This window comes from Epinephelus moara, chromosome 12 (assembly GCF_006386435.1).
Source record: "Epinephelus moara isolate mb chromosome 12, YSFRI_EMoa_1.0, whole genome shotgun sequence".
NCBI lineage: Eukaryota > Metazoa > Chordata > Actinopteri > Perciformes > Serranidae > Epinephelus > Epinephelus moara.
In genome coordinates, this window is record NC_065517.1 from 10185167 (window position 1) to 10205717 (window position 20551).

Consider the following 20551-nt stretch of genomic DNA (forward strand, 5'->3'; position numbering starts at 1 on the left):
AAATACTTGCTGAGGCATATACTTTCCCCATTGATGCTAAAGCATAACGTGAGAGACGGCTATATTCAGTCCCTCTCTCTCACATACACACACACACACACACACACACACACACACACACATACACACACTCCCATGTTGTAGTACTGTATTGGGTTTCTCCATACACTATAACTGCAGCATTTCTCACATGCCTCTGAAGATCTTAGAGCTACTTGACCCTCCCTTCCTCTCAGATCACTTCCCAGTGCAGCTGACACCTCGCCAGCTGCTCGGCTTCCCTCTGTTGGACAAGCCTGCAGTCCGCACATAGCACACATACCACACACACACACACACACACACACACACACACACAGGATACATCCATCCAGACACAGGAACACACATACACCAATGCACACGCTCACATTCCAAACATGAACGTACAAATGTTGAGTCTGGAATGCAATTTTGGAAGAATGTAGTGATTAATGTTGCCCTCTGGTGGAGGTACTGTGCTACTGCAGTGGATAAACCAGGAAACAGGATCCCTCAGAGGGTGAAATATTAATATGTAGTCTTTTTTATTAAGACCTTTGGTTGTTATTGTTGTCGTTCTGAGATTTGATTGTGAAAATTATGTACAACTTCCCTTTGTGTGCATGTGATAGTGTATATTCGAGTCAGGGTCATCTTGAGTTTATGCTCTTAATACTCAGTGTTAATTCCACCTCAGTGTTGGGGATTAGTGATGTGTCCAGAGCTGCCTGCAGCCTGAACATGTGTCCATATCTGTTTGTGTTTGTGTGTGTGTGTGTGTGAAGTTAATGACGTGGAATTGATGGTAAGACCGCTTTGAGGTCACAGCACCTAAAGAGCAAACAAATGGTGTCATGTTTTCCTAAAAGGCAGTGTTTACGTGATGTGTGTGTGTTTGTTTTTTATTTCTCTGCCATAGAATGTTTATAGAAAGGTTGAAATACACAAGTTGTAAGTGATGGGATTCTGCTGAAGTTACTTATTTTTCCAACTGTCAGAACAGTTACTTGGTCCAGTTGTAGACATTTAGTACTTATTTGTATTTCTTTTAAACATGTTTGCGTGTACAGTAATGCAAATATGTGTTTGTGTTTGTTGCAGGGTGAGTGACGAGAAGGATGCTCGGGGCTACCTGCAGGCTCTGGCCACTAAGATGACAGAAGAGCTGGAGGGACTGAGAAACACCAGCCTGGGAGCAAGAGCGACGGTAAAATACACACACATACAAACACTGTTTTAAACACCTGTAAATGCTGTTAAGTCAAATTAAATTTCTGTGTGTTATTGAGTTGCTGTCTGTAACTTAAAACTGTGAAATCAGTGTATTTGACATGCATGCATTTAGTTATTTTTCTAATATCATGATGAATGTTAAGTAAGCTGAACTCTTGTTTGGCATTCTTTTTCAATGACAAACACCTCCAAAGTATAATAATAGTGGTAAGAGAACAGCATTATCACAAGTTGCCTGATAGTTCACTTCTCTTGTTTTCCATTTACCAACTTTTTTTCCTCTCTGTTTCAGGATATGCCATGGAAGATGCGGCGCTTCGCCAAGCTGGACATGTCGGCCCGTCTCGAACTGCAGTCAGCCCTGGACGCTGAGATCAGAGCCAAGCAGGGCATCCAGGATGAACTGAACAAGGTCAAGGCCAACAACATGTCCACAGAATGGTATGGATACTTCATGTCAAAAGTGACAGTTAACTTTTCACAGGTTTTTTTTTTTTTTTTTAAGATTTCTGACAATAAAATCTTTACAAACCTCTGGATAATATGTGATGCATTATTGTCTCCTATCCACCAGCAAACTGCAGGAAGTGGAAAGTAAAAACCAGGAGTTGCTGGCTGAGATTGACAGACTGAAGAAAGAGACAGAGGAGCTGCGGCTACGAAGGGGTATGACTGAGAATATATTAAAAGACCTCTCTGCTGTCTTGTCAGTCACTAAAACACGCACAGAATGACGTGGCAAAAATTGTCACGAGGGACATCAGTGTTAATATATAATGTCTTAAACTGATGCAGACAAAAGGGCACTTTTGCTTTTGTTATTAATTAATTTCACTCACAGTGGTCTTTGCAAATTTGTATTTGAAGTTCTCTTTCTTTCAAAACCATATGGGGTATGCAGTTAAATGTTCAGTTTCTTTCTACACATTAAGTGCCAAAGGTTGAATCAACACTGAACACTGAAACTTTTCATTGCGATTATCACTGTAAAAGAGGGATAACTACAACCAGGGTCACAAATTAGGAGGTTTTACGTCAGCAGCCATATTTGTGAAATAAAGTCATGTGCTATGTACATGAAAATGTATTGTTACTGAGGTCACAGGAACACCCCCCACTTCTTAGAAACAGTCCTGTGACTCATTTTGTTTAAGTCACCCTTTGATGTTTTAATATCACGTACTTAACCAGTATTGTGTTATTTGTTCTGTGTCTGTAGGTGTCAAGCACCAGGATTCCCAGAATTCCTTCTTGGCTTTTCTCAACGCCCCCACCTCAGCGCTCGACCAGTTTGATGTAAGTATTCAAGACAAAAATCCTTATAGGGGCTTATTTAAATAGAGCTGGTGTGAGCAACCATACATCTGTCTGGAATTAAAGATTTGAAATATGGTCATAAACAACTTGAAATTCATAAATCTGTAGTTCATAAAATCCTATCTGTGCTTTTTCTTCATGCTTTTATGTTGTTTTTTTATGCACATTAATTTTCCAAGATCTTTATTTTTGTTTTATCTTTTTATTTATTTCCTTGCTTCATTCTCTGGTACACCAGGATTCTTATTCCTCATCCTCATCTTCTTTAATTGAGTTTTGGGAAGACGTAAGTTTCTCTTGGTTAGGCAGAGGTCCATGTGTGTGTATGTGTGTGTGTGTGTAACATTAGCTGTATGCTGTAGGACTCTGAGCATTTTATTAGCTGAGAAAGACAGTTTAGATTTGTGTATCCATATTGTGTGTGCCTGTGCATAAGTGTAACTGTGAAGAAGAGCAGAGCCACTGCAAAAAAATGTCAGTCCTGTCATTAAAAAAAAAAAAATAAAGTCTAAATCCTATTGATCTTAATGCAAATGGAAAAATACATGGAATGAGATGAATTCATTTGCCTCTAATGCAGATGAATTCATTCACTTTTAGTGCATACACTTGTTAAGATAGATATTTTTGCAGTGCTGCCCTTGTATTCAGTTGCTTGCTAGTCCTTGTAGGCCAGTGGGCTATTTGAATGGCTCTACCTTGGCTTTTTGGTGCTAGAAGTTGGGTTAAAGAGAACGACATATTGCTCAGTAAATATTTTTAAATCCTTCATTTACCCCCTCATCTTTTATCAGTTGTTGTTTTTTAGCCAGAAAGAGAACTTGAGTTGTCTCTGTGCTCCATACTGACTTTCCCAGCTACCTTCCCATTATCATTTGTATTTTTTCCATTTGCACCCATCCTCCTTCTCCAGCCTCCGTCCTCAATTTCACCCTTGTGGACACTAGTCTAATACTTGTACCCCAGGTGGTGCTTGTGCAGTTGCCAGGGAGCATGTGGAAAGCTCAACTAATTAACTCAATTGAACTAAGCATGTTAAACTGTAGAAAGTGTGATTTAATTATAGAAATACATCCACATATTTGTGTTAAGGAGAGAAATAAGTGGTCAAATATGATTACAAATGAGTGTGCTCTTCAGTAAATTTAAAGTAACAAGAAAACTGCTCATCATCCTTAATCAGTTGAAGCATATGAACCCTGTTTGTTGCAATTGTGAGTACATGAAAGCTAGTGAGCAAGCTAGCAGAGAGGTTGAAACAGTTAGCTAAAAGTAATGGATAAACCTTTCATATTGTCAGCAAAAAGTAATAAACAGTCAATGCAATTAGCTAAAAGTGATGGATAAACAACTTAGTTTACTAAACGTAATGGATGACATTAAATGTTGATATAGTAATTGATAAACTGTTATATAGTTCGCTAACGTAAAAGTAATGTGTAAACAATAGAGTTAGTTAAAACTGTTGATATAGGTAGCTAAAAGTAATGGATAAACTGTTGTTATAGTTAGCTAAAAGTAATGGCTGAACTGTTGATATAGGTAGCTAAAAGTAATGGATAAACTGTTGATATAGTTAGCTAAAAGTTATGGATAAACTGTTGATATAGCTAGCTAAAAGTTATGGATTAACTGTTGATATAGCTAGCTAAAAGTAATGGATAAACTGTTGATATAGTTAGCTAAAAGTAATGGATAAACTGTTGTTATAGTTAGCTAAAAGTTATGGATTAACTGTTGATATAGTTAGCTAAAAGTAATGGCTGAACTGTTGATATAGCTAGCTAAAAGTAATGGCTGAACTGTTGATATAGTTAGCTAAAAGTAATGGATAAACTGTTGATATAGTTAGCTAAAAGTAATGGATAAACTGTTGATATAACTAGCTAAAAGTAATGGAAACTATTTTGTAAGGTTAGCTAAAAGCAATTGATAAATACTCAGTATAGTTAGGTTAAAGAATGAATAAACAGCAGTATAGCTAGAAGTAACAGATAAACAGTCAATATAAGTCGCTAAAAGTGATGAATAATCAACAGTAAACATAGATAAATTGAAAGTAATGGATAAACAGTTTTGAAATAGATTATAAATGAATAAACGACTCACAGAGTTAGCCATAAGTGGATAAACAGACTAAATAGTTAACTTTAGCTAAAAGAGGATGACTGGCTGTATGCAAGTTATACAGTATAGAAAATATGAAACAATACCCATGTATGTATTGTTAATAGTGTTAATAAAGAACAAACGCTGGGAACCACACTGATCTAATGTAATACAGGCTGATATAACCATTTTCATGTTTCTCCCTCAGTCTATTTAACTATGTGTTTTCAGCTCTGTTAGACAGCCTTTCTGATATTCACTCATCTCTCTGTCTCTGCCACTCTCTTGCCTCTCCTGCCACTGAAGCGCTCGCCATCCGTTGGCCCAGCTAGCAAAGGCAGACGTGTAAGCACCATAACTGCACTCTGTGATCTCATTGAGCCTTTCTAAATATGCTGTCTTGTCACGGTGGTGTTAAATTTGTGTGTGCATTTTCTTTTGTATGTTTTCCTTGGCTGTCTGATTGCATGGCAGGGGTTCTGAAAAATGTTTTTGGTATCTGTGTTGTGTTGTCAAGGCATTAATGTGTTGGATTTTCCATATTTTAATTAAGTGGGGTATTGCTGTGTGCTGCCTGTGTGCATTGATGTCAGTGTGTTTTTTCTCTTTATTCTTCAGTGTAGCTTTGTGAATGGCCATGCATGGTGTATGGTGTATGCTTCTGGTGTGATGTGCTCCCATGTGTTATAATACATGGGGTGCAATAAAGCTGTGGTCAGTTTTCCTCTGTAGCTTTGAAAGTCCAGTGGATATGGCCACATTTCTTGATCACAGTATGTGTGTACAAACTGTTTTTCAATTGTGTATTTTGGCACTTGCTCCTTCTCTCTAAGCATGGGTGCTGCATATTGTTCTTTGGATTGTTTTGTTTAACTAACACTCTACTCCTTTCCCTCTATTTCCTTCCCTTCTTCCTCATCTTCCTCCATCCATCTGCCTCATCACCTCTTTGTTCCTCTTCGTTTCTCATCCTGCTCTCCTCTTCCCTTCCTCATTATCTTCTTTTATACTTCCATCTCTGTCTTGTTATCCCTCTTTTCTCACATATCCCTTCTTTCTTGTCCCTGTGTCCTCTCCTGCTCCTCCACCCTACCTCTCTCTCTTCAGGTGGACTCTATGGATAACTTCACCCCCTCCAACACTCCATCCCGGGAAGATGACCCTAAATCCCACCTCAAGTCCCGCTCGCGGTCACCCTCCATGGCTAGTGATATGGAACCCATAGAGGTTAGACAGTCCCTTAGTCTGGGAATGTTTTTTTTATAGACACTGGTGTCTTACCAGCAAGATAAATGTAGATGTCCGAGTACAAGAGGACTTTGGTCAGCTGCAATTTCCCACCCTATCACGAGTTAGAAATCCTGGTTGGGATTTTTTTGATTTAGAAGATCTGCATAGGAGCAATTAAGATTACCAGACTAGTCTGGCATCAGGAGCCTCTCTCTGAACATGGCATCTCTATGTCTGGCATGCCGAGGAACAAGAAAAAAATGCAACTTTTCCTCATTCTAATTCAATTGACATTTTTTCAATGAAGGATCAGTTGAGTGTTACTCAGAGCAACTGACAATACTGAGTTTGTCAAATGGGTCAGCCCTTGTGAATTGCAAGTAATTTAACTATGGAGAAATGTGAGCAGAGAAGCTAAGAGAATGAGAGCATTGAGATCAGCGGTAGGCTCCAATTTAACTAAACTTGGTGTGTTCTTAGATTGCTGTTTAACATGGTGCTGCAAGTAAATGCCAGTGTCCTCATTGGGACTGGTGTTGCTAGTATAGCCAAGGTGGGAGCAGATATGACTCGCAAAATAAGAAGTAATAATGTTATCCTAAAGCCAGTTGAACTAAGTTTTGATCACAAAATTAGTACACCATGGTGATCAATCTAAAATAGATATCGCCAGTTTTTACTTTGTCACCCCCATCCTTACTCTGACTTAACTCACAGAATGTTTTGTCTTAACTGTTTCTTCTTGGGAATCTTTGACCTAGGTGACTTTTAACCAAGTTTTATGTCACTCATGCATCTCGCAAAAGCACAGCCAAGGTTCACTGTCTCGCTGTTTGATGTTTTATGTGTTCTGTCATGCAGTTGATAGACCATCCTCCCCGTACAGTCCAGACCCCCACCATGCGCTCGGGAGGGTACGGTAGTATTGGACGCTCCTCTCCTAAGGTAGGACACTTTTCTGAAGGATCACACTTCATTGTTGGACCTTGACACAACAGACTTCATGTTATATTAATAACCACTGACTGTGTCTTTCTTGCTCATTCATGCACTCCACAGCCAAAAGCACATCAGTTTGTGGTGAAGTCATTCAGCACGCCCACTAAGTGTAACCAGTGCACTTCCCTCATGGTGGGGCTCATACGTCAAGGCTGTACCTGTGAAGGTAAGGACAGGGATAAGGGAAGGTGATGAAAGAGGATGGTGCAGGAAAATACAGTAGATTAAATCTTAACTTGTGAACTCTGTTCTGACAACATGAACCATCAAATCTTTTACTTCAGTGATTCCAGTTTATATTACTCATGTTAAATGACTGGAACTTGAACATCAAAACTACAAAGCTAGCCTGCCTTTTTAATTTTAAAATCTGACACTCTACTGGACCAGTCAAACATCTCATTTATCTCCCTTTTGTCTCCGTCTCTCTCCTTGTCCAGTGTGTAACTTCTCCTGCCATGTAACATGTGCGGACAAGGCTCCTGCTGTGTGTCCCGTGCCCCAGGACCAGACCAAGGGCCCGCTGGGTATCGACCCTCAGAGGGGTATTGGTACTGCGTATGAAGGGCACGTCAGGGTGAGTGAGACTGACAAAAGCCCTGGTTGTCTCTGGCCCCAGTTAGTGAATTGTTGAATTGAATAGTCAGTCAAAAACAATGCAGATGTTTGCTGACCTTGAGACAAGCCCCTGTTCCTGAGTTGTTTACTTCATGTGAAACCAAATAAACTTTTACTCTCCCCGCTTTCTTCCCAAATCCACACAAAGGTAAACATGAACTAAAGCTTTTGGTGAAAACTTGGATTTGAGGTTTCTTACAGAATCATAACAGCTCACACTCGAGCACAGATGCCCCAAGTGTGGAAATCAATCTGAATCAGCCACTTTTCACCTATTACAGAGTAGAGGATATTTTGACTACTCAAACATGTCTTTGTGTCTGTCCTAGGTGCCCAAACCAACAGGGGTGAAGAAGGGTTGGCAGAGGGCGATGGCTGTGGTGTGTGACTTCAAACTGTTCCTCTATGAACTGGGAGAAGGGAAAGCCACGCAACCAAGTGTAGTAGTCAGCCAAGTCATAGATATGAGGTAAGAGAGGTGTAGAAACTTTTCAGAGTGATTTATAAATACTGTACATACTTAGGTTTCATCTAAATATCCTTAATATTCAGCTGCGTCATCAGTCTGAAATAGTTTACTGTGCACTGCAATCAAACAGCAGCACAAGGAAGATGTTAAAATACTGTGAAATATGATGAAGAAAAACAGCAAATCATCTCATATGAGAAGCTGAAATGAGAGAATATTTGGCAATTATGCATAAAAAAAAATGAATGAAGTGATTGATTGTATGCCAGTTGCATGTCTAATCTTTGATCACATTCGTGTCATTCAGGGATGAAGAGTTTTCAGTCAGTTCTGTCCTGGCCTCTGATGTCATCCACGCCAGCCGCAAAGACATCCCCTGTATATTCAGAGTGAGTTCCCTTGATTTTCTGCAACCAAAAGTTTCAAAACAATCTAAACACCCCTAAATTCTGAAATACTATTCAACATCTAATGTGTCACCCGTCCCTGTTTTCTCCTCAGGTGACAGCGTCCCAGCTCTCCCCCTCCAGCAATCACAAGCCCTCCATTCTGATCCTGGCCGACAGTGATCAGGAGAGGAACAAATGGGTGGGCCTCCTTAACGAGCTCCACCGCATCCTCAAGAAGAACAAGCTCAAGGAGCGCTTTGTCTACGTTCCCAAGGAGGCTTATGACAGCACCCTGCCGCTCATCAAGACGACACAGTCTGCTGCTATCATAGGTGGGCCTTCAACACTCAGAAAACACAGAGTACTACAAGAGCTATTATAGGAAGCAATTCAGATATGTCGGTGCTGATCAGGATCCCAGATGTACATACTCTCCTTTTATCATCTGATCTCTATGCAGTCATTATCTCAACAAGAGATAGTTCCTTCTCTGTGCATCTGCAGCCGAGTGTAGTTGTTCCAGGTCAAGCTATTTTCACAGAAAGCTAATTAGATCAGATCGGCAGCATGATTTTTTATCATGTTATGATAATAGAAACTATTAGACTGGAACATCCTCTGCACAGAATGTCCTTTTCTGTCCCCTTACTGGCATTCAAACGGCCGTCGTGCTTCATTTGCTTTGCCCTCAGATCATGAGCGTGTCGCCCTGGGCAACGAGGAAGGCCTTTTTGTCATCCATGTCACCAAAGATGGTAAGATTCACTTTTTAAGAATGTGTTATGTGTTCTTGTTCACTTGGTTCGATGACCTGTTTTTATGTCACTCCCAAAACCTGTTTCTACTTCTCACTTACTTTCACCACTTGCTTTCCCGCCCCTCCTTACTCCCGTCTTCTCCCTCCATCCTCAGAAATAATCCGGGTGGGGGACAACAAGAAGGTGCACCACATCGACCTGATTCCCCAGGAGCAGCTGCTGGCGGTCATCTCCGGCAGGAACCGTCATGTCCGTCTCTTCCCCACACAGGCCTTGGACGGCCGCGAGACCGAGTCCTACAAGCTTGCTGAGACAAAGGGCTGTCAGACCATTGTCTCCGGCCCCGTCCGCAACGGCTCGCTCACCTGCCTCTGCGTGGCCATGAAGAGACAAATCATATGTTACGAGGTCAGAAAACACTGTTTATTAGACAGTCGACCAGCCCTCCATATAATTATTTATTTCAAGCTCACTTCAGTGCTGTGTTATTTTGTTCCTTTAATCTCATTCATATTATTTGCCCCCTCCAGGTGAATAAGAGTAAAGCACGTCACCGTCGGCTGCGAGAGCTACAGGCCCCGGGGCCCGTTCAGTGGATGGGTCTGCTCAGCGAGCGTCTTTATGTTGGGTATCAGTCTGGCTTCACCCGCTACAGGTACTCCACCTGTTAACTGACTGATCTAAATACAGTGGAGATGTTCCTGTCATTTGTTTATTTATTACCATTTACTCCCTGCTGAAATTATTAATACTGTGTAAATGTCATTACTTTTTTGATTAAATAATGTTAACATAATAAATCTAACTTTGGGGTAACCCCCACAGTGTCCATGGCGACATGTCCCCAGTCAGCCTGCTCCACCACGAGGACCACACCCTGGCCTTCATCCCCCAGCAGGGCCTGGACGCCCTCTGCGCCGTGGAGATTTCTAGCAAGGAGCTGCTGCTGTGCTTCAGCGCCATCGGAGTATATGTGGACTCCCAGGGCCGCAGGTCACGTCAGCAGGAGCTGATGTGGCCAGCTGTTCCCAACTCTGCCTGTGAGTGTAGGATTTAATGTGAATTTATATTGGTGTTGAAATGAGGCAGGTTTAGAAACACATTATGTTTTCTTTTGCCCAGGCTACAACGCCCCCTACCTGTCGGTGTACAGTGAGAATGCTGTCGATGTGTTTGATGTCAACACCATGGAGTGGATCCAGACCATCCCTCTCAAGAAGGTCAGTGCTGTGGAGTGAATATGACCGAAGCTTCAGCAGCAGTAGAGTGTCAAGTAGACACTGGTCAGCTGGAGGCATCTCTGGCTCCACCTGGTGGAATAGATAAATAAATCCTGTTTGCCCCTGTCACCATAGTAACCTGACTTATTTTTCTGATTTCCCTGCTGTATTAATAGATTAATAAATTCCAGATTTTGATGTTTTTTTAGAGTAACTCTTCTAGAATAAAACACATGATGACTGATCAGAAATCTGTTTCAGAAAATGAAATAATAATAGATTTCTCTGCTCCCTTCAGGTGCGACCTCTGAACGTTGATGGCTCTCTGAACCTGCTGGGACTGGAAACAGTCCGGCTTATCTACTTTAGAAACAAGATGGCCGGTAAGAACTCCTAAATTGATTGTGTGAAGTATCACATCGCTTAAAAACTACCAAAATGTCCAGAATGACACAATATAAGCTTTATTCTACTGCAGTGCGATAAAGTAAAGGGTTATATCTGGCTGTTGCTCTCTATCACAGTTTCCACAGTCAGCTCTAGCAGGATATATCACTGCACTAATCACTGCAGATCTTTTGTCACTGAGTAACCTCTTCACTGCTCTTTGGACATTTTGTAGAACACAAACAACTTGAGTAACAGTAGAAAGTTTGACATGCCATTCTCAACCGCCAAAGTAAATTTTGCAACACTTTGTAGTCTATCATGCAAACATGCCTGTGGCTTTGCTGTGATCTTCCAGAGGGTGACGAGCTGGTCGTCCCGGAGACGTCAGACAACAGTAGGAAGCAGATGGTTCGCAGCATGAACAACAAGAGGCGCTTCTCCTTCAGGGTGCCCGAGGAAGAGCGACTGCAGCAGAGGAGGTAGGTAACCTGCAGCACGAGGCAGCACCTCTCCACTGCGCAGAGGATCATACTTGCTGTCTACCACCTGAGATTATAGCAGTTTTACTAAATATTTTTCACAGGTTTTCTTGACGATTGTCTATATTTTAGCAATTCTGTTGCCAGGTTACATCTCGGCTTCTTGTGCGTCCTCTGTGTTCTACAATTTTTTTATCTTGACTTTCCTCCCTGTCCATGTTTTCATGTGGAATTTCATAACTTTTTAAATGGTATTTCTCCTGGAGCAATTAGCAACAGTACTGGCACCACACCTTTCAAGTGCTCTTTTCTTAAAAAAATTTAAGAAAAAAATTTGTTTTAAAATGCATACTCATCATGCATATGTTGGGAGTAGGAGCTAATCATTTTCAACAATGTAGAATCAACACTAAAATCATCAAATACACTTGCTTGCACAACTGCATTCTCATTAAAGAGCATGCGGGGGAGCCAAAACCAATATTACATGATGTAGATGTTTGTCAGCAGTCGAAAAACCAAATGGAAAGCAATTTACAGCAACATTGTGCCTGTTGCCCTGAAGGTACAATTCATGGTTAATGGAGGAGAGCACTAGATGAGTGGGCAACTAAAGCCACGTTTTAGTTTCACTCAGCTGGACGCTCTGCACTGCTGCACTCAGTCTGTTCCAGTGTCTTTGTTACTCTGAACCTTTCTGTGCCTTCGCTCATCTGTTGTGTGTGTGTGTTTGTGTGTGTGTGTTTCCAGAGAGATGCTGCGAGATCCAGAGATGAGGAACAAGCTGATCTCTAACCCCACTAACTTCAACCACGTGGCTCACATGGGACCAGGAGACGGGATCCAGATCCTTAAAGACCTGCCCATGGTAGATAGACGTATACACACCTTTAAAGACTTGTGTTAGCAGACTGGTGCGTTCTGTAGAAAACACACAAACACAAGTTAAAACCACACAGGAAATAAGAACAAGTATACACACAGAGGCAAACAGACACATACATGTACATATTGAAACAGACACATATAGACCATGTGAGCTTTGTGTGTTTGCAGACCTGCTGCTACAGAACCAGCACCCCCCCTTCATCCTCTATCCTCCACTATCTACTGTAGCATGCCAACACTGGGATAAGAGCCGACAGAGATGCACAGTTTCCAGTTTATTTCCTGTTTTATAAACTAACCTGTAGGATTAATTGAATAATGTAACGAACGTCTTCACCCTCATGTTCCCCCGCCCTCTAAAGTTGACCCATCTCACTCCTCCTGACCACCTGTGTGTTTATAGAGGCCAAGCATGCTTGTCTATCTGCATGAATCTCAGTGGCCAATCACACGAGGGCCACGTATGTATTAAGCTGTGTGAGCATGTAGTGTGTATCACTGCACCCTCCTCACTCCTGTCCCCTGCACTGCACTCTGTGTGTGTGTGTTTGCTCTGTGTGTGTTTAAACCAGAACGTCCGTGTTCAGGAGAGCCGCGCGGGCTTCAGCGGTTCAGTCAGCATCCCCTCCATCACCAAGAACCGGGGCGAGCCGGGCCGTTCCATGAGCGCCAGCAGCGGACTGGGCATACGTGAGTAACAGCAATCCTCTCAGAGCCACTGTATCAGACTCCATCCCTGCAGCAGGAACCATCATGTTCGGTGCTTCTCTCTGACGTCCTCCTCTTTTTTTCCAGGCTCATCCTCCCAGAACGGCAGCGCTCTCCGCAGAGAGCTGTCAGGAGGGAGCTACGGATCCAAGCGGCAGACTATGACCTCTCCATCTGAGAGCTCCCTGTCCTCTGGAGGAGGCATGGACTGTGGTGATGCTCCTCTCTCACAGTTTGACAGAGAGGTCAGTAAATACATAGACACTTAACATACAGCCTCATGTGCGGTTGACTGTAAATAATGTCATGTAAAAGACGATCTTTAAGACAGGACTAAGAGTTTGGTATGGATGGTTTAAACTACTAATCTTGTATTAATTGCACACTAATGTTTGTACTAACTGTTGGTTCAAATCAGGGCAAATCTGCCATTTTATAGATGTGACTACAGAGTTAATGTCAGCCCAACATTAGCTTTGTATGAACAAATCCAAATGCAGATGATGATTGTTTCCTTGCCATGCGATTGTAGAAGCTAGACGTGAAGTTACCAGATATTTAAAAAGCGATCACATTGTTCCCCATTGAAAGAACTCCTCCCTCTATCCCATCCGTCACAAACATCCCGGCCTCTGGGTGCAGGCCTCTCACCTCATCCCACCTCTCCGACCGATTGGTTAGCTCCCTGTTATAGTGAACGCAGTCAGCTCGCCTCTCCCAGTACAGACTGTTAATGCCCACCCATGGGACCTGCTGTAGGTTTAGCTCGGGCTAGTTGTTGCCTCAAATTACCAAAGGAGACTCTGTGACGCTAGTGTTTATTATATCTCTTTATCCGTTTGAACGCATCTTCAACACCTGAAATCTAAGTTGAGTCAGCTGTTCACGTAGCTACCCTGCAACACTGGTGATGTAAACCTTCAGACACAAATAGAACGTCTTGGATCAAACAGTAACTACAGTAGCTTTTGCGGTTTTGGGCAACTTCTACCCCCATCCGACCCCCCCACCCTCAAACCGCCTGCCATCCCTCCTGTGGCTTCCCCCATCCTCATGGCCCATAAGCCTGGACGCTGTCAGCTCCATTTTGCCCCATTCCTCGCCTCCCTCCACCCTCACTCAGCTGTGCCTCGCCCTCCCTGCCTCCCCACCCCTCCCACCCCAGCATGTTGTCTGTGGGCTGGGCGCTGAGTCTGAACTCTCCTCTGCAGTGGCAGGCAGTCTCACCGTCGGAGAAGACCCCTGATCTGAAAAGGGCTTTAAGGACCCTGCTTAGTAAGATGAAGGTAATGTCAACAGCTGCAACGACCGCACCAAACACACAACTGAGAGCACCGTGTCACTGAGTACGCACCCACATGCAAAACACACTCTATCATGTCAGTATCTGTGAACACATTAGCATGGGGTGCATTTGGAACATAGATATACAATCACATGTTGTCAGGGGAACTTTCGCCGTGCCACAGCTCTCGCTGCACCATCTCAGCCCCGTCACATCAGCAGCATCTTGTCACATCTTTCACCGGAGCATCAGCTGCACCATCAGTCTGTCCTTCACCTGGCCTCTGTCATTTTTGGTTTCTGATTTAAATGGTGCAACGCTGCTGCTCGGCCATTTTTCTTCCCACAGTCACAGAGCATGTCTGCTTCCACACAGCTCCCCGACAGCCTGCCCATGTTTCTAACCATGAGCTGTCCAGCTCAGAGCACAACTAGGCCAGACGGATATGGAATAATAAGTGCGCTGTGTAGTCAGGGTTCCACCAGGACCCTGCAGGATGTCACTCTGACTGTAATGATAAAACCCCAAACCTGATAAAGTGATTACAGATTGGATTGGACTACATCACAGCAGCTGCATGGTTTGGAGTGATTCTGGTGCACACCTCTGGATCAAATGACAATGACTGATTAGTGAATATGGGTGGAAAGGCTGAGTGCTTTTAAACACAGTGTCACATAGACAAAGATTTTTACACAATGTAGCTGGGCAGTGCTCCTCCCAACACACACACACACGCTCTGCTGGACCTGTGTCGTCAGCTTTAAAGAGCAAATGTATGAAAACACACAACTGCCCATCTGCATTGACTTGTGAAAGGCTCTTGTATGTGTGCTGTGAGTAACAGATGGCTGGTGTGGTATTTTCTACATTACAGTGTTGAGTGTGAAGAGGCGTTTTCGGACCAAACAGTTCTGCAGAGCTCCCCTGAAAACTGCGTACCTTAAAGGGCATTTGTTCTCTCAGCATGATAGCATCAGTAAGAAAGCTTAAGTGATGTGAGCCACACTATTTCGCTTTGACGAGTCAAAATCACGTTGTATTTCCCATTGTGTGTTTACTGTTGTTTACACAGCCACATTTTTTGAAGCCTAACATACTCTCATGCACTCTAAGACAGAAAGAAATAAAAACCCTCTGTGCGTTTTAGTCACACACTGTAAGACTGGGGATCTTGCAGGGTCACTATTTGCAAGACTACAACTAGGTACCTCTTGAGATTATTTACCATCTTGCTCCTGGTGGAAAATATTACACCAAACTCCTTTTAAAGAATATGATATATTAACAATTCCTTATCTGTCCACAAAAACATTTGGGACTCTACAAACACAAGATGTCATATGGTGTCATATGTCGACAGTATTCTTGTCAATTCAGCATCAATATAACAAAAGATTAAAGCCAAAGAAACTGTATTTGTGAACAAACTTTATATTTTGGATTTTGTCGCCTAAACTTGCTACCAGCCTCCGTTGGTTAGACCCTGGAAACAAGAGATGAACCGTTTCAAAAATGATGATTTCTCACTAATATAAGTGCTGGTTGGTGGAACAGATACTCCCCAAATTTAACTCACTCTTATTCACTCCACTGCTCCACCAGTTTCTCCTCGTTTTCCACAGAACAAAAGCGCTGAGACTGTTCACGTTGTTGCGCCTCCATGTTTACTGACTCCCGTTTGCCACTTCCTGTTTGGTGTTGCAGGGAGCCCAGCTATTGGTTAATGACGATGTTCATTTAAAACTATCCGAACATCAAGACGAGAAAAAGCCCGACTTTTATGACCACCTTACACCAAACAATCGAGATCATGGAAGCGCACACAAACTCCTGATTTTATTCCAGTGTTGGAAATTTGTCTGCAACAAGGAAATCACTTGAAGTCGTTTGGTGTAAGGCTGAAATAAAATGGCATTTCCATTGCTGCACTGGCTCGTGTGTTCAACCAATCACAGTACGCTAATGTCACTCGGGGCTCCTCTTGTATTGGCAGAGCACACACTCTTGACACAGGAGCTAAAAAGTTCCCTCACAGAAACTACAATCGTTCTGGTTCTTGCGGTGCGGACAGAACAAGACGGGGAGTTCTCAGAGCTGTGAAAAAGTTCCTCTGGTCCGAAAACGCCTACATCGTGATGTTTCATAGCTCCACAGTGTGTTTGATTGCAGCCATAGATGGTAGGAGTGAGACAGCAGGACAACTGTGCTTCTCAGTGTTTTATAGGCCAGATGTGTTTAGATTGGATCCAAACAGGAGATGATTATACATCAAGGACGATCAAGTGCAGAGTCACTGAGCAGGAAAAAGATGTCTTCATACAGCATATGAGATCATTATAGATGCCCTAACCTGAGGACATTATCACTGAACTGGAAAGGGAATCATACACTGCACCACACGTTTGGACCTAATTCTCTCCTGTATAAACCTTCATTTGTTAAAGAAAGGAAGGAGTAGCAGGTATCATGTCTTTTGGTCAAATTCAGCACATGAGGATGTGAGTCATACTGTATGTGTCGCACAGTATGAAGGTCTAACCCACATCCCCCCTCATCTGGCCTGCCTGCATGTTTGTTTTCCTTCAGCTGATCATTTCTGGTCAATTGAGCTGTTCATCTGCTGATGTGGAATGTAGTGGAAGACGAGGTGGGGGCGGGAGCAATGTGATTCAATCTGACTGGCTACATCTGTCCTCCACCCAAAACAGCAGATTAATAAGCAGCAGAGAGAAAGGTTATTTGGTTGGGACTAGGAATATGCATGCTTAGCCAGCGTAGAGCAGTGAGCCATCATCCCCCTAATGAGAGCCCAGACAGGAGGAGTCATTTAAAATATACAGTGTCGTATTCACTTATTTTATAGCTGTGTCAGCCCCCGCACAGACACGTAGTCTCCAGTCTCCTGAATTTAAATTACAAATACTTTAATATATCTTGTAAAGTACGTCTTACATCATCTAATTTGTGTGCTTTCCCCCGTCTCTTTTTTCTTTCCCCCAAACTTCACATTCTTTCTTCATCTCCAACTCCCTCCTCCTCCTCCGCTCTCCTCCTCCAGGACTCGGACTCCCCCCGTCACTCCACGGCCTCCAACAGCTCCACCTTCAGCAGCCCCCCCAGTCCGGCCTCCCCACACAAGACCAAGTCCCTGTCCCTGGAGAGCACAGACCGCATGGGCTGGGACACATGAGCCTCCGCCAGCCTCTCGCCTCGCTCAACCCCACCAACCGACCGACCGACAGCACAGGACTCCTCTCCCTCCTCCCCTCCCCCCCACCACCTCCTCCACCGCAGCCTCTCGCATCCTTTCTGAATATTTCCCCCCTCACTGCCCGGAGAACTGCACCTCCTGACGAACATTTGTCCCACTTTACAACCTCAATTTGTCTCTCATCGTACTTCCAAGACGGGGCAGAAACACTGAGAAAGAGTGTGTCGTCTCTTTGAGGGAAATCCTGAGGGAGAAGATACGTTAAAGGAGTGTACATGTGGGTGCTGATGTTTGAGGGTGCAAATGTGTGTGCGTGCGTGTGTGTGTGTGTTGAGAGAAGCTGTATGCGCTCGCCAGCGTGTGTGCATGTGTTTATTCAGAAAGGGCATATGATATAGGAATGAGAACCTCCCGACTCGGCTGTTTTTTTTGCTATCAACCGAAGCGTCGAGCTCCGTCGACACCACCCTGTCCACGGCCCCATTCAGAGACTCTAAAACCTCACGATGCAACAAAAAGAGAAGAGGATTATTACTGAGAGAAAATGATTTGTACTTGTACATAGGACCCTTTGGGTTTTAGGGGACGATATTTTAATTTATTTATCAATCTTAGACGAGGAAAGGGAGGTTTGCTTCATGGCCTGAATCAGACGGGTGGAGTTTAACCCCTCCTCACTTCCCTCCTTTGCTTTCTCTTTGGGTGCTGCAAAAATTGAAAATATTAAAAAAAAGAGAGAGAGAGAGACAGAAAGAGAGAAAGGAAAGCAATGATTTTTTTTCTTTTGCTCATGATATAAGTGCAGTGACTTTATAATATTTTTAATTTTGACCATCAGCAAAAAGCTACAAGCAGCGTTAATAATGATAATGCCGGCTCGTATGACATCACATTTCCTCTGTGCTACTCTCTTCCTCATTGGATCCGGTGCGAGCGACATCATCCAGCAGCCCTGGACGTGTCCTCCATTGTAGTGTAGACGCTCCACTTTGCTGTACAACCAAACTGACCAACTCACAGGTTCCCATCACAATAATGTACATAGGTTCAAAGTAGAGAGTAATATATGATAAGGAAAATACTATAGAGAACTACACGGGAAAGACAAAAAAATCCTCTTTGACTTTTATTTTCCTTTTTATTTTGTTCTGAGTGATTTGGGGTTGTATTCACACAAAAAGCCATTTTAAACCACTTTTCCAGTTTTCTTTTTTTTTTTTTACCGACTGATTTTAGATTTGTTTTATATTGTATGTACGACACGCATTGTGTGTGTGTGTGTTTTTTTTTCCCCACTCAGTTTGCGTTTGAGTGAAGAAATCTCATGTATGGATCGACACTACTGCCCGTACTGTAGAGTGAACACGTGCATTTATCACACATGTATCCGCACACACACATACTGAGGTGGTGTTTTTATGCAGCAAATGCCTTGTCCTGCTCCTCCTCTGACTGTCAGAGGGGAAGTGGCTCCGATCATTTAATCAACACTTAATGTGTGTGTGTGTTTCTAAATTGGCTGTGGTACCTGGATGGGAAGATCAGTCATTCCGCTGAGCTTGATTTAACCAAAAATGGACAAAAAGAGGGACATTGTTTAGTCTTTCTGACAGCCTTTGCATATTCTGAGAAAGGTTTGCTTGATTTGTTGATTAAAAAGCAACGTTTATGAGCTCTTGATTTAAAAAAAAAAAAAAAACACTAAATGAGAATGTAAACACTTAAAAGTCAGCACCGTTTGTCTTGATGAAGCGCAGATAAAATAACCTCTGCTCTACCTGTTGTCTGTAAAATGAACAGGGCTGGATCTGTAACCCCTCCCTGCAGGTGGTGTTTCTTTGGCCGGGTGGAGAGGCCTCTGAAAGAGCATTATACGGTTTGGCAGCTCCTGGCTGCAGAGCAGGGCATTCACAGCCAAAAACCTGTTACCTCTGTTCATCTCCTTCAGCTCACACACAGATAGAAAAGCATTTTACTTGAGGAAATCGCTTCACAGGGCAGGACGAGGTTAAACTGTACGGAGCAATGCGCACGGAGCTGCAAACTGTCCTGACATGAAACACTAACTACACCGTGGTCACAATGTGGTATTATCTGTAAGAAGAACGCACATATTGTACTCTAATACTGGCCTGTTGTTGGTGACGGTGCAGAGTTACAGTACAGTGTCCTCCAGAATCCTCCAGTTTATTCCGCTTGTCTTGTTTGTGAGAAAGGGAAACAAAAACAAGTAGTTTGGTGGTCATTCCTCGCCTGGACTCCCCTGTCGAAACACAACATAGCTCTAAACAACCCATTCCAAGTGTTCCTTTAGTATTCCATTTTATATGAAGAGAGAGGGAGAGGTCCGGAGCACCACAGTGCGACCCAGCTGGTTTTATTCCAAACAACCACCTCGTAGAAACATTAAGCTCGTGAGTCTCCTTAGTTCCTGCAGAATGTACGACAGGGGCGACTCAGCCAGGTGTTTTATTATTGGCCCATATTGTACAGAAGTGACTGTAGACATCCCAGCGTAAGGAGAGGGGAAAAGAAACTCAGGAAATGTCAGAACCAATGAATCATTTTCATTTAGATGAAGATGAGTTTGTGTAATGGATGGATGGCTGCAGTGAGTGAGTGAGGGATACATGATGTACAGTAGATGTGACCTGGGTGGAGACAGCAGGAAGAAAAGGAGAGGACTAGAAGATATAAGAGAAATGTTTTCAGGGGTGACGGGTGACAGGTGGTTTGATGGCTGAGGTGCCACAGTGGTAACATTTACAAGGAAGAAAATCTAAAAAAAAAAAAAAAAAATTCAAACGCCTTTGCATTTCAGTGAGGTCTTATTTACAGTACCTTCTATATTATTTTGCTCTTTCATATCATATTACACTTGTTTTTTTTTTTTTCTAGGATTGCTTTGTAATAATTTGTACAGTTTTGCATGTTATAGATGTAATCATTTTTGTTTTCGGTTTGTTGTTTTACTTGGACTTGCTCCTTTTTGAACGGTTTGGGCGTTTTACTGAGGATAACCCACTACAGGTGATGTAGATTCTTTTTTGCACAAAAAAAATATTTAAGGTGTAAGGTCAAAACAAAAAATAATGTATGGAACTGGCTGCCACACTTATGTGGAGAACTCATTATATTAACCTGACTCCGATGTATTTCAATAAAGCGGAGGGCTGTTACAAATACAAACCCAGTGTGTTACTGTGTGGTCATTAACTCTGATA

General features: G+C 42.8%; 1 protein-coding gene across 4 annotated transcripts in view; it reads left to right on the forward strand.

The window, feature by feature from the left end:
- Positions 1-20516, forward strand: part of cdc42bpab (CDC42 binding protein kinase alpha (DMPK-like) b) — a 93915-nt gene extending 73399 nt beyond the window's left edge. Inside the window, exons 20-43 of one of the 4 annotated variants that reach the window (XM_050058916.1) lie at positions 1123-1228; positions 1547-1695; positions 1829-1920; positions 2474-2550; positions 4987-5025; positions 5788-5907; positions 6772-6855; positions 6970-7075; positions 7350-7486; positions 7857-7996; positions 8304-8385; positions 8498-8717; positions 9078-9140; positions 9298-9551; positions 9674-9798; positions 9969-10183; positions 10266-10363; positions 10662-10746; positions 11109-11232; positions 11983-12100; positions 12693-12810; positions 12916-13073; positions 14040-14114; positions 17175-20516. In XM_050058916.1, the coding sequence (XP_049914873.1) occupies positions 1123-1228; positions 1547-1695; positions 1829-1920; positions 2474-2550; positions 4987-5025; positions 5788-5907; positions 6772-6855; positions 6970-7075; positions 7350-7486; positions 7857-7996; positions 8304-8385; positions 8498-8717; positions 9078-9140; positions 9298-9551; positions 9674-9798; positions 9969-10183; positions 10266-10363; positions 10662-10746; positions 11109-11232; positions 11983-12100; positions 12693-12810; positions 12916-13073; positions 14040-14114; positions 17175-17306 (2917 nt within the window). In that variant the 3' untranslated portion in view covers positions 17307-20516. The remainder of the gene's footprint in view (positions 1-1122; positions 1229-1546; positions 1696-1828; positions 1921-2473; positions 2551-4986; positions 5026-5787; positions 5908-6771; positions 6856-6969; positions 7076-7349; positions 7487-7856; positions 7997-8303; positions 8386-8497; positions 8718-9077; positions 9141-9297; positions 9552-9673; positions 9799-9968; positions 10184-10265; positions 10364-10661; positions 10747-11108; positions 11233-11982; positions 12101-12692; positions 12811-12915; positions 13074-14039; positions 14115-17174) is intronic. The other 3 variants (XM_050058914.1, XM_050058913.1, XM_050058915.1) reach the window with 3 other exon arrangements.
- The last annotated feature ends 35 nt before the right edge of the window (positions 20517-20551 follow it).